Raw genomic sequence first — 14,412 nt, 5'->3', positions numbered from 1 at the left:
ATTTATCAGACAGCAACAAAGCTTATCTTGAGAACAGCACTACATTTTAATGATGTGAAAGGCAGAATAGTCCAAACCTTTCATGTGCTTTATATCTTGATTTGGGGAATTTAAAGTGAGAAAAGCTAAAAGAATAAACAAACATGCAGAGACATGACAGTGTATTTTTCATAGTTTTAATTGTTGTATCTTCTACATTATACCTCCTCCTTTAGTTAAGAAACCCAAATCTGGGACATTTACATTCAAAATAAGACAGTTGTGACAAAAATGGGACTTTTGCAAATAAATGAGAAAGATTGAGCTATTTTTTACTGCTTTCAGACCTGAAAATTCAACACACCTATAAAATGCAGCAAGATTAGGAGTAGAGCTGCTACAAAATACTGCCACGCATACAAGATTTGAGTATCAGAACAAAGGCTGCTGAGCTGCCCTGGTGCTGCATGGCTGCTTCATTAAGGGAATTGTTTCCTGGTTGAGGGAGCCACTCTCAAAGGAAGTCAGGAGTGCGACTGTATTTCTGATTCCACATGTCAGCAATGTATATAGAATGAAATGATCCCCCCTGCTGTTCTCTCCCACAAATTAAAAGGCAGTGCTGGACAGTAAAAAGGCAGTAAAAGACAAGAGTTTGACTATGCTGGTTCCAGTAGGTTTTCACCTTTTGTCCTTTTTTTAGCATCAGAGAAAGAGGTTAAGTGAGGAAAAATAAACTGAAGAAAAAGCAAGAGAGAAAAATAGGGAGAAAAAATTAATTGGGAGGAGAAAAAGAATTCTCCAGGCAGAAAAAGATAAGTATATTTTATGAGTAATACATGGGTCTTACAACGAATTGCTATTTCACTGATTCACTGACCTTGAAAAGACCTGCTACCTTTTTTGCTTCTATTATTTTTATCTGTGGATAACAACACTAGTTTTCCCACCAGCCTTTTAAGATCCTTTCATGGAAATATAAGCATTAATATATCCTTGTCAGAAGGTGTACCTTACTTACTTCCTGCTCTGAAGTTCATAAAAATGTCTCTTAGGATGTTACTAGAAGATTGGCTTCTGTCTCTATTGCATACACAACTGTATTAAAAGAAAAAATAAAAATATGTATCTTATGAAGATGTACACGCTAATTTTTCTTATGAAAAATTTTCTTGTGACTGGATTCTCTACACCCTGAGCCCAAACTGAAAAACCCAAAAGCTCTTAGGTGTTCAAGGACTTGGAGGAGGCCTCTCGAGGCAGTTAACAGTGCTTAGAAGCACTGATGGTGGTCACCTGAGAAGTTCCTGTGTGTAAAAGTTATGGTCAGTGCTATGTGAAAAATGCAGAAGGAAGTTACTAATTTCTGGTAAGTTTTCCATTTATTCAAATGGGTGTATTTCTCTTATGTGATATTTCCATATTGCAGGACCTTTTCCCACATTTCCCTTTCTTGGATTGGGCACATCTCTCTGAGCTGTGACTTCTCACTCCCTCCCAGTTTCCACCATTCTCTAACCTTTTTCTCTAGCTTCTACTTTGTTTCTGGTTGCCCTAACAACACTCCTGCTCATCTCCTCTTGTCTCTGTCCCCCTAATTTAAAAACAATTACTAGATACATAGGAAGAACAAGAACTCAAAGCATTGATTTTTAAAATAAATTGCTAATATTTTCCTACTTAACACTGAATTTGAAGAGTTTTTTCCATATTGTTTCAGTTAGAATCTAGCTTTATGAGATCACTTATCTGTGTGAGTGAGTACAGGATTTTTATGCTTTGTTTCTATTTTATTTTGCTCAATTTGCAATTCACTCTTTTTTCCCTACATTTCATAGAATACAGGCTCAGGGCATCTGTGAGCTCTGAAATGTTTTTTACCTTTTGCTTTCAATTCAGATCAAGGGAGTTTAAGTGTTTGGACAAATAGGTAATTTAAATTCCATTTGTTTTATTTGTAGTGGTTCATAGTAAATAATCCAGAGTAAGTTTTGGCCCACACTGTGGACCTCGGGATTTACAAAACAAGAGACGTCATTCTTTCATTCTTCCGTAGTTTTTTCCTATCCTCCCTCAAATCACAAAACTTTGAAAAGTGCTGTATTCAAATATGGCTCCCTGAGCTTCATTGTGTATAATATCTGCTCATAAAACCATTTCTTGGCATCTTTGAACATCAAACTTGCAGAGTATATATGAGAAAAGCTCTGCTGCCTTTTGACATCTGCATAGCCTGAGGAGTTCATACACCTCAATCTCCCAAACCTTGCTACCAAGTCAGACTGTACATCTAAGATGAGATAAAAAGAAGGTAACTGGTTAGAATTAGAGGATTCTTCCAAACCACAAAGTAAACATGTGACTCTAAGTTTGCCCAACACATTTTATTATTGATTAGACTGTAAATCTGTGTATTTGGGAGTAAAACACTCCTGGCCTTGTGTTTGCAGTATGCTTCAGTTGTGCTAACCCTGATGTAAGATACAGTGGGAGTTAGGGCAGTGTATAGATTTTAACCAACAGCTGATTGAACCCCACTCAGAAAAGACACAGATAAACAGTGGTTAACAATTCTCCCAATTTATGCATGTTATACTCCTACAGTGGCAAATTTCAGGAAAATAAGCTTACTTAGATTAGTCATTAGGCTTTTTTTTTCCACGTCCTTCTAACCTGACATTAAGGTATGTGAGATTTTGTAATAAATCAAATGCACTTTATCCCTGATGGAAAATATTTTTAATCTTCTTAAAATCCTACTCAATTAATACCAGAGGAATTTAAGTTATTTTGAGGATTACATTGTGATCATATTCAGATTGTTTTTTTTTTGTTTTTTTTGAGGTGACTTTTCCTAATGAATTGAGAGAGAGGGGCCAACTTTTCACACATGAAAACAAACTAAACATAAATGTTTTTAGCAGTTTTCAAATTAATGTAACCCTGTGCTTGGAAGTGGTATCAAGGACTAGACCACCTGCATATAATTTTAGCTTCACTTTAAAAAGGAAGATTTTACAGGGTATCTGTTCTCTGTTTGCATATACTATCACTTTAAATCAGTGTAGTAGCTGTCAGAAATATTGCTGGGAAATACTGTCTTGACTTTTTTCACAAGAAACCAGCTTTCTTTGAAATGAGGAAAATGTGGGTATAGCTGTTTCCTTGAGAGGCCACTCAGGCACAGGTGAGCTAAAGACAGCAATGTACTTTTAACACTTACTTGCTTCAGGTGCATCTGGTTTAGCATTTTTGTTTGGATCAAGGGACAGTTTTGAAGCAAATCTCTAGATTATCCTAATTTACTGACTTGGTTCACATCATGGAGTAGTTTCTGAGTGCAGACTGACATCCCAGTGGAAACCATGAGCTATTGTTCTCTTATCCAATGTGCAGATCTTCTATCCTTGGGACTGGACCTGTACCTCCACCAGAAGTGCCAATGGAATGGATTTCAGGCTCTCATCACCAACACCCTCCCCACAAAGACCCACTGCTATTGGGTTATTTGATACTTTCCCTCACATCCTTGTCAGGACCCCTCAGAAAGAATTTAAAGGAATTCTTTTTTCCTGGTGGTTAGGCTACTGCATAGAACCCCAATGATCCAGGATGCTCATGATTAACTTGTTTATGTCCAAAACTAGTTAGGCAATGAGAAAGGTTGTATGATTAACAGACAGAAGAATAGGCTAAATTCCATTCTTGGTATATTGACAAGATTTTCTCAGAACTCTTTATATGATTCCTGCTGATGTTGGTAGCAATTTCCTTCTGAGGTAGCAAAATTAGAGACTATAAAGGTAGCTTTTGACCTAGAATATTACCAGAATACTTTCTATCCTTAGTAAGAAGAATTCCAAGCTAATAGGTATCATTTAAAACTAATGGTGCTTCCCCAGCAACTGTGGAGTTCATGATAAGCCAAATAATCCCAAAAAATTGCAGGTAAGTGTGTGGGAGCCATGTACATTTCTAATACTGAATATATCCATTGAGCTAGCAAGGTACACAGTACACTTGAACCTACTCTTAAGTAATTACCAAAGAATGGAGGAAATTAAATGCATCTATTGGATTATACACTTCACAGTAGTTAACAAGTTCACATAGCCTGAAAGTTAGCAACAACTACAATTAAATTTCTATGTATGTGTCACAGTTGAAGAAATACTAAAAGCAATAATCAGAGGACTTAAAAAGAACTCAGTGAAAAACAGTCGTTGGTAAATGTTCTCATTAAGTGGAATTACCACCTACCTTAAACAAGAGTCATTATTATTATCATTAGACTTGAGTAAGAATTCATCTTTAAGACTCCTTCAAATGCTCAAGGAAATTTCTGTTATAATGTATATGACATGCCTTCTCTCCCCTCCCTAAAAACTAGGCAACTTGCAACTAAACATGGGCAACTTGAGAGAGCTTCACTGGTTGCACAAATTAATAAACTGTTTTACCTAGATTGTAGCATGACTTCTGGGATTATCTCAGGCTGTCCATCAAAAACCTTGTTAACTTCTCAAACTTCAATCACTTTGCCAAAAATCTGAAGATGGGTGTGACTTATGATGTGAATCTTCATGTACATGAAATTAATTCTTGGCAAACATCTACCCTTGAAAATCAGATGGGAAAAAATGTTTCGTTATTTACAAAACTAAATAATACATTTTACCATTCTCCCTTAAAAATTTCTATTGTCACTTTCTTATTTATACCTGGTGCCAAATTTGGTGAAAGAATCACTTTCTTACCAGGAATCTACCCCTTATTGTCTACAAAATTTGGTTCAGTTGTTGCTACCTGCTATGATTGTTTACAGAATCTATCTCAGATTTTACCTCCCTTTTCATTCCAGGCTTTATCTAATCTAGGCTCCAGTCAGGCTTGGGCCTGTGTCTATACAGTAAGCAGAGGCTGTGAAATAGGATTAAATGTGATCTAATTTAACGTCCTGATTTTACCATTTCTCACACTAAATTGGCATATCTTTGGGGAAAACAATACTCCTAAAATAAAGGATTATTCCTCAGAGCTAAGAATTTGCAGGAATCTTCTGTAACAACAGCATTTTAATTATTAAAAACACTGAATTTGCCTGAAAGTATCAGCAGACTGAAAAGAATTCATCAGTGACTTCATCTGGAACAAGATAATTAAGACAGAGGCATATCACAAAAGGCTCTCTGGTTAAGTTAGAGAAGACACAACATTTATACTACTAGAAGATACAATGTGATGTGTAAGTATAGTGAAGCTTTTCAAAGATGTAGGAAGCAAGACAAAACAAGAATTAACAAAAAAAAAAAAAAAGGAGGCATTGAATTAATGTGTGTGAATAAATATATTTAAAATATAAAAATTAAAAACATGTGCAGTGTGTTTTAAAATGAAGATATAACTACCTTTGCTTTACATTGCATTTTGCAGTTGCATTTATTTCACATTGCATTTTTTACCCAGCCTAAAGGATTAATTATAGCTTTAAAGGCAAAATATGACTTGGGGTTGCTTTGCCAAAATGTGAGTGAAACTTAGCAACAAGTACATATTTGTATAAATAAATGGTATCATTCTTTTTTTATAGTTTTATAATATCATGTTCATGATGTAACAGCACAGACACAATAACTGCTAAGACTTTAAAAAATCACTTCTTTAAGAATTATCTAGCAAAAGTTTTTCTCATCAATGCTAAAATTGGTTACGATTTGCTATCAGTGTGAATGCATATGTGAAGAAATCAAACCTTTTTCCCATTGCTTTCCCTGCCTTGTGAATTAGATGTTCATCACACAGGAAAATATGTCAGTTTTCACACTTCATCAGCCCTGCTCAATTGGTACAGAAGAACCACTTTTGGCTCCCAAAAGAACATTTAATTTTAAGGGCTTCCCAAAATGCAATGTCTAGGTGCAAGTACTGGCTTATGTAAGCTGTGCTTCAGCACAGCTCCAAGACAACTGAATTTTCAGCCAGTTTGTGATACAAACTACGCCCACTGAGGAACAATTGTGTGCCTTAAGGATGGAGATGGAGTAAGATGAGTGTAAAAAAAATCCACATTAAAATAGAAATTGGAGGCACTTGCTGACTTATGTTCAGACAAACACATAGATGTTTTTATCTGTCTTACCTTCCTTAGTTTGAGTGAACTCCTTGACTCGTCTCAAAAATCTCTTCCTATCTGAAGTAGGTATGGACAACACAGCAGTGTCTTTGTACAGGGGACTGCATGAAACTGAACACAGAACCTGTTATATACACTTATACAACCAATCTTGCTTTCTTTAAACTTTCTATGCAAGCACTTTTAGTGTAAAGCATCCTTTTGTCTGCTCTCTTTTTTATTAGACACAAGAAGTATCAAAACCAATTGCTCTTTTCCTTCATAATTCATGGCTCTCTACAAAGAAAAGCAGATGCCTCAGAAGCATCTAGAGATGCAGTCAGAAAAACAGACAACCTTTTATTCTCTTCTAGAGAAGAATTTAACTAAACCCTCACTTATCTGTACCATACAAAATTCTAAAACCTCTGCATCTTGTGGACAAAGAGATAGAAAATACAATTTGTTCAGTGTTCCATGTAGGTTTGATTTTTATGAAAAATCTGTAGATTCCCTGTACACCTTTTCCAGTTAAAGACTTCAGGTGTCAAAGGTTGTAATATAAGGGGAGAATGAAAAGGTTTTAAACCTTTGATGTCAGAAGACAATTCATTTGACAATAAATCTCTCTCTAATATTAAATATGTCAAACATATCCTAGGAAGGATAAAGTTCTTTAGTAAGTTATACACATCTCTCTGTGAAACACTGCAGAGTTTTTGGTGGATGCAGACTTCAGTTATGACAGCACTGTGTTGTTCCCAAATAACTAAACCAATGATTAAACTTTGTATGATTTCACAAAATACAGGAAAGATTTGCAACATATTTCTACATGAAGCAATAATTCCCTCTATTAAAACACTGCATGGTAATTACCTTCTCGGTTTAATTTAAATTAGTTTTCTCCAGTCAGTCTGTGGATACATAATAAGTTTTTTTAGTTGGTTTGGGTTTTTTTCCCCCCTCTTTGTTGCAGTGACTTGGTATGATGTCCTCTGACTTGTACAATGCAGACTGGGGTTAAGTCCTTCATTCCCTTACAGTCTCTTCTCTCCGGTATTGCTTGACATAAATGTTTCTTCAATATGAATATTTTCTATCTTCTTTTAATGTTACTTATTTTGTGACATTTTTCACTGAAACAAAGCAAAACAACTGGGGTACATATGTATTGTTACATTTTTAACAGAAAATTTAGAAGGAAGCAAATTAAAAAAAGTTCAGTGGTGTCTAGATCTGTCCCTCAACTAGAATTTCTTTGTGTTGAATATGATAAATGCCTCATTACCCTCGACAGAAGTTCTAGACCTTTTCAAACATGGAATTGTAAATTATATAATAAATAAATTTATTCTAAATTTGTATATTTCGTGTGTGTATACATATATAAATTTCACATCCTTTAAGCAGCAATTATGCCCTGTAGCCAGGCATTTGCTAGCAGCTAATGACTGGTTAAGGCAAGGAGGTTCTCTCTTATTTTCTTCCTTAATCAGTGACTGCCAACAGGTGCCAAACACGTTCATTAGGGAACTACTTTAGAAATCAGGGAGAAATTAATATTCCCACAGAATCTTACTACCTTTAAAGCTGGTAGCTGTAATTTTGAATAGTCTTACATCCCCAGTGACTACCAGCTCGCCCAGCCCTACCCGTTCTATTTTCCATCTCACTGTATAATCTGTTCCTCACCTCTCACCTGGGCCTTCACCCTTGCTGCACTCCACCCCACCTTTCCTGAGGCGTCCACGTGGATAATCTCATTATAACTATAAATACCCCCTGAAGAATTGCAAGGGACAGCAGCGCGCTGGCACGAGCTCTCCCAAAGGCTGTCCCTTCCCGGGAGGCTCCCGCTCCCTCACCGGCACCGAGCGGGGCCGCGGCCGCCAGGGGGCGCTGTCGGCCCTGCCAGCGCCCGCCGGGCCCGGGGCTCTGAGGGGCAGGGCAGGAGCGGGACCGCCCCGGGCCGGCGGCCGGGAGCGGAGCGAGCGGCGGAGCCCTACGCAACCTGCTTCGCTTTTGGCTCGTTTTTAAGAGGCGGAGGAATCCCAACGTGAGTCTTCGACATCTTTTGTGAGCTGTCTCTTACGCCTCGCGTCCATTCTGACGGCCCGCCGTCAGCAGCCTCAAGGTGCCCCTTGCACCCGCAGCCCACACGACCGGCGCTGGCAGCGTCCCTCTTCCTACCACGGTGCCTCCACTTGAGGGCTACGCGTGCTGCAGGGTGTTTAACCTAAGTCACCCCTTCCACACGCTGCTTTTACCCTGGCACAGAGGCAGCCCAAACCTGCCTAAAACACGCGCGGGAAAGCATTCCCGCGGCCGCCCCGGCACACGAACGCTCTCGACAGGCAGCACGGTCCTCCACAGGCCCTCTTCGTCAAGGTCGTGGCGGGGGCGACCAGGTGTTACAAGCCGTCCTACACCGCCCCAGCCGCCCCCCGCGCACCGCCCCGACCGCCCGTCCAGGAGTCCCGCGGACACGCCCCTCCCCAGGGCCATTGGCTGCCGCTGCGCCACCGGGGGGCGGCCGCGCCGCCGATTGGCCGCGCTCGCCGTCCGTCAACATAAGCCCGGCTCCTGTCACAACAGCGCGGGGCTGTGGCCGCACTTCCTGCGCGCTCGCCGCGTCCCCCGCCCCGCCGCTCTGGCACCGCGGAGTCCCGCGCGGGCACTCTCCGCCGCGGGGACGGACATGGCTCCTCCGGGGAAAGTTGGCGCTGCCGCCGCCGGGCCGTGAGAGGAGCGCCGCGGGACGCCGTCCGTTCCTCCGTCCGTGTGACTCCCCCTCCCTCTCAGCACCCCGGAGAAGTTGACACCGCTCGGCGGGGCGATGGCAGAGGCTGCTGGCGGCAGAGAGCAGCCGGCGGCGGGCCGTGCTCCTCCCGACGCCGCTTACCGTGCCGAAGAGGAGCCCGAGCCGGCATCCCTGGACGCCGGGGGCAGGAGGCGGGAGCGCCGGAGCGGCGTTTCTGCCGTGGGTACCGCGGAGCGCTTCCCCGGCGGCAGCCTGGGGCCAGCGGCAGCGCCCGACCCCGACGCCTGCCTGCTGGAGGCGGCCAAGGCCACCCCGCGGAGGAGCAGCATCATCAAGGTGAGGGTGTGCCGCGCCGCCGGGAAGTTTGCGCGGGTCCGGGTTACTCAGGCTGAAGCCGCCCTTCGGTGCGCCCGTGGGAGGGGGCCGGGGTGGGCAGAGGGTGGTGGGACCCCTCCGGGGATGGCTGCGCGCACCCTCCGCTCAGGGGAAGCGGCCGCTCCGCTGCCCTGCCTGCGGCGAGCAAGGACGGCGGGGCCGGAGCCCCGGGGCAAGGTGCGTGCCCGGAGCGAGCGGCTCTCCGGGGTCTGTGGTGGGGTGCTGCTCCCGACGCCCTTGAGAAGGGTCGGGGTCCCCCCGTGTTGGTGCGTGACCCATGGGGCATCTTGCCGCCGAGTTGTAAAGTTTTTGTGTAGCAGCTCGTATCTGTTCTTATTTAATATTTATGAAGCACCTGGAAGGCTGAATAAATAGCTTCTACCGCCCTGGCTTTCTTAGTTCTTGAGCAGCAAAATATGCAGTGTCACAAATTAACAGAAGGTGTGTTTGGAGACGGACTGTAGTACAGGTTGTTGCGGAGCAGCACCGGGTGTTTAGCACCTTTAATGCGAAATTAACAGGTCGGGCGTGACCTTAAAGCCTCCGCCTTTGTTATTGTCTGGTAAGGAAAATGGTTTTATGATTATGTTGATTCTTCCTTTTTTTTCCGGTTTAATTTTTTTGAATAAACTCTGCGGTTTTGAATTAAATGGCATCTCCTTGCAAATATGTAGGCTTAATCGCCAGTTTCTGGGGAAGCGATGAATGAAATCTCCTGAGCGAACTTAATTTAGCGTATGGTCACACGTGATCCTCTTGTTAGTGATTTGCGCTTGGAAGGCATCGGGAGAACAGCGGAAAAGAAGATTTCTCATCTGTAAATGTGTGAAGGCACTGGGTAGAGCTCTACCTTAATGCTGGGAGCTCAGGACGCATGCTTAGCTCTTGCAGCTTCATATGTCTATTCAATGGAAGAACAGATACGCGAAATACTTGCTTTTTGCATTTTAAAGCTGTAAACGTTCAGAGGAGACCGAGGTGGTTAAATGCAAAAGAGCCTCGAGGGTCCTTTGCAGGTTTCACATTGAAGTATTAACCCATTAAGTCCAGCAAAGCGTTAAGGGTGGTTTTAGTTTTGTGAAAACATCCACTATGTCTTTACGTGGGAATGCTTCCAGTCTGAAGCTGCATAAATGTATAAATGCTTTGCTAAATCAGGACCAAAGTTCTGTAACTGTCCTGTTAGTAAGGAGATGATATTTTCTCTTAGATTTGTGCGAAAGTTTCAAAAATTGAAAATACACAAACTTGTATTTCAGTTAAAAATGTGTCATTATTTTTACAGACTATACCAGTTCCGTGTGGTAGATGTGTTTTAATGTCATAAATAGTGGATCATTCTAAATGACTGAGTAGCATTTTCACTATGGGTTGATAGATATTGATAATTTAGCACACCTGCTAATGATCAGCGCATTAGCACATCGTGCTGACGATCACTCTTCTCACTGGAGGAAGTTCCTTCCTTGAGACATATCCCAGGATGGTGTTTAGAAGGAGAAAGATTCCTGACAGAGCTAAGAAAGTGTTAATGTTCTTATACAACGAACTGGTAAGGCCTCATCTGAAATACTGACTAAACTCAGTTTCCCATGCTTAGGAATGGTGCATTCAGACTGGGGCAGATGCCTAGAAGGATAGCTAGGATGAGCTGATGAGGTCTCTGGATTGAATACCGTATGAGGAGAAAAATAGATTTCTTGGACAAGGACTCTTACGTGTAGATCCAGGAAGCTAGAAGGTTACTCTGGGCCCTGTAAGGGTTTGGAATGGTCTTTTGATAGGAGTGGAATGAAAAATACTATTGTTAATCTTAAATATAATAAATAGATGGATTAAATTAGGTAATGTGGCTGTGTCTCATAGCAGGTGTCTGAACTTGAGAATTCACAGGCTGTGCATCTCTAAGGCACAGTGTTGGGACCCCATAGAGAACATTGCATTTCTTTTTCCTCAAGCTTATCTCAGTGGTATGTAAAAGTGTTTTGAATCGCAGTTTTCCTTTGGCATTATACTAGGAAATACTATTAACTTGGGGTAGAAATTAAATAATGTATTTGTCTGCATTTTTCAGGAATTTCTAATGTACTAGGACATGTTCATCAGGCGTTAAATGCAAATTTTAGTTGGAATTAAGAAAAAACCCTCCAACCTACATTTTTTTTCAGCACTTTAACATGCAGGATTTCTGCACAAGCATTATGTTTTACAGGGACATGAATTTTCTAATGATTTATTATATTTATTTTACTCTGAAATGTCCATATGTTCATATAAATCTATAGTCAAAATAGTATTCCATTGCTTCCTCTAAGCTGATCTTATCTGCTGAAAAATGTGACTTAAGAAAGCAAAGGGAGTTGCGCAGTAAGGACAAGTTCTTACTCTGCAGGAGTTGAGCACTCTTGCTCTGTTTTCCCATTTCTCTCCCAGCTATTTCAAGGTGTACTTTAAACATGAGTGGTCTTGCTCAATTAAGCAAAAAGTTAAAATTCTGTAAATTTAGATGGTCAAAGTACACTTCAAACAGCACTTTTCCCCCAGCTGTCATTTGGAACTCTGGAAGTCTCAAGGTTAGCATCTGAGAGTTCAATTCCAGTGGAAGCCAAACTTGCTTACATTGGAGTGTTCTGGCACCCACAGTATAACTGTGAAGTACAAAGGCTGAACAGGGGCTTGCTTTAAAAACCTTCCCTGCAGCAAATTCCACTTGGCATATATTGCAAGTAAAATATGAACCCTTCTAAATAATATTCACTGCGTTTGTGTGCTCTATATTTGGCTTCAGAAACAAGAGAACTCATTTATATAAAAAGAACAAAGTGTAGCCAGAAAATTGTTATTCCCACTTTGCTTTGCTGGTGTTCACAGCTTTGTAGATTGAGGTAAATGTAAAATAAGATTAATGAGAAGTAGTTGTAGCTGTTCTTGGGCACTAGATTGTTTCACTAATGTGTGTTAGTTGTTGTTTTTAGGTTGTGTGTTTTGGTTTTGTGGGGTTTTTTCCTAATGCAAGGAAAGGTAAGTGCTACAGAACTGGAATGAGTAACCTGAAATCAGCAGACAAGAATTCTTGGAGATAAAACTAGAGAAATGGCCAGAGATCACAGAACTTGACCTGTTTGCTAGGAAGCCTAAAGATGGAGTGTGCATTGACTAAATGATTTACCAAGTGGTTTTTTTTGGTTGTTTTTTTGTTTTGTTTTTGTTGGTTGTGAATAATCCAGGCCCAGTTGTTTAGAAATAGAATAATAATTGCAACCACTTTTAGACCAGGAGAGCAGAAGACTGTGCTTGGAGAACTGGATTTCTGCTTTCTTTACATGTAATGTTTTGCAAGCCTTCCTGTGTGGGGGGTTCTAAACAGAGTAAATGGATGTTGTTTTCCTTCTGGCATGTTCCTTCTGCCATTGCCATGTATGAGCACTTTAATAAATGAGTAGGAAGGCTGTGTAATTTGTTATGTAATGCTACTGAAATACTTTGTAGCTTTCTACCAAAATATTTCTCTGTCAATTCTTATCAGCCATCTCTCTCTGCTTTGTTTGCATGCAAGACAAACTTTTGGGATCATGTGTTTGTTTTCTTCCTGGATCTTTGTTTTAAGATACCATTGCAGATAACGTAGCAGACTGTGCCCATGAAATGAACTTGAGTAGCAGCTGCAGACTCTCAAACTCAGGCTTTAACTTCAGTCACAGTAGAGCTGTGAGTCGTTTCACTGAAGTTCTTCCAAAGGCTATTTGCCTGCTTCATGTAGAGATTTCCTTTAAAAGCCTGTTGAGTTGTCCTTGCTTATAATACACTACTAGCCTAAGAACTGCAAGTTTTAGGGTTTTACAGTTTAATTAATCAGTGGAAGTGTAGCAAGATAGCCAGCTGTCTTGATTTCAAGACTTGTATTTATGCTTGTGACATTCTCAGCTTTAAAAAAAAACCCCTTGCAATGAAAGCAGTGAGGCTTAGTTTCTTTCAGTTTGTTCTGATGTGTGGTGACAGAATTCAAGTATTTCAAATACACACCACATCTATTTATGCAACGTAACTATTTAAGACTGGTTTCAGAAGACAGTTTTTCAGGACTGTAATGATTCTCCAGAAGCTTTTACATAGCTTTTTGTTGTGTGAGCTTGCTTTTAGGCACTTACTGCTTGATAATCTAAAACTATGACTAGATAAGATTCATTAAGGCTGATAAACTACTTGATAGTCCAATGCTGATTTTATCACTAATGCATTGTTTGACGTATATATACCAGAGGAAAAAAAGAACAATATGTAAGTTGAGATTACTTTAAATAATGCGGTAGAGCCTAAAAAGGTATTTAGAAGGGCAAGAATGACACGTCTAGCCATGAAGACTGCTACAAAGTGGGAAATTCACCAGATACATCTGGAAAAAAGTAACTGGTGGGTGATATTTTTATGTATGTAAATTACCAAACATTGTGGGAAACGGGGAACTGATATTCACTCTTTCACAGAATGTGAAGTCAAGGAAAAAAACAGTGGTGGTTCTTTAGTGCTAGGTTGAAAGAAAATGACAGTATTTCCTGATGCAGCATGTGAGTAAATCATGCACTTTACAGCCCCAGAAATCTGTGCAGTCAGACATGTAAATGGGTTTGAGCAGGTTTGAAATGACAAATTGATGAAGAGAGCTTCACCGTGCACCAAAAGCACCTGGCTTTGAAAGTTCCTGAACTACAAGTGCTTGAACTCTGGGAAGCTGCGGCAAAGAATCGACCGCTTTGTACTTCCTTGCTTCTTATGTGTCTCCCCAGGTGTGTACTTGTCTTGGGATACCAGCCTAGGCTGAGCTTTATCTAACCCGGTATCTGTTTGTTCAAAAAACTTAAACGAATTGTTAAGAGACCCAGGAAACTGGTTTCCATTACTGCTAGTATAAAATTTCCTTAGAATTTAAAGAATCCTCTTTGTTAAGTTAGTTATTTAGAATTAATGTTTGCCAGCTTTGCAGAAGAGCAGTGGTGTAAAGATATGTTTTGGTTTGCTGTGGCATAGCTGTCTTTATTTTCATAACACTGCATCTCTATTCCATCCACCACTGTTTTTCCTTAAGCATCTGTTCAAGACAATTTTGGACAGAACAAATATTGATTATAGACCTGCTTTTGTCAAATGAGTTCTAGCCAGTAATTAGTATCAGTGAAGATGGGCA

General features: G+C 40.8%; 1 protein-coding gene across 1 annotated transcript in view; it reads left to right on the top strand.

Annotated features, from left to right (window-relative positions):
- The first annotated feature begins 8,685 nt into the window (after positions 1-8,685).
- Positions 8,686-14,412, top strand: part of PLCL1 (phospholipase C like 1 (inactive)) — a 183,367-nt gene continuing 177,640 nt past the window's right edge. The window contains exon 1 of the mRNA XM_041403443.1: positions 8,686-9,191. Coding sequence (XP_041259377.1) covers positions 8,931-9,191 — 261 coding nt within the window. The 5' untranslated portion in view covers positions 8,686-8,930. The remainder of the gene's footprint in view (positions 9,192-14,412) is intronic.

This window comes from Onychostruthus taczanowskii, unplaced genomic scaffold, assembly GCF_017590055.1.
Source record: "Onychostruthus taczanowskii isolate IOZ18803 unplaced genomic scaffold, ASM1759005v1 scaffold20, whole genome shotgun sequence".
In the NCBI taxonomy this organism is placed as follows: Eukaryota; Metazoa; Chordata; class Aves; order Passeriformes; family Passeridae; genus Onychostruthus; species Onychostruthus taczanowskii.
This window is presented reverse-complemented; position numbering and strand designations above follow the sequence as displayed.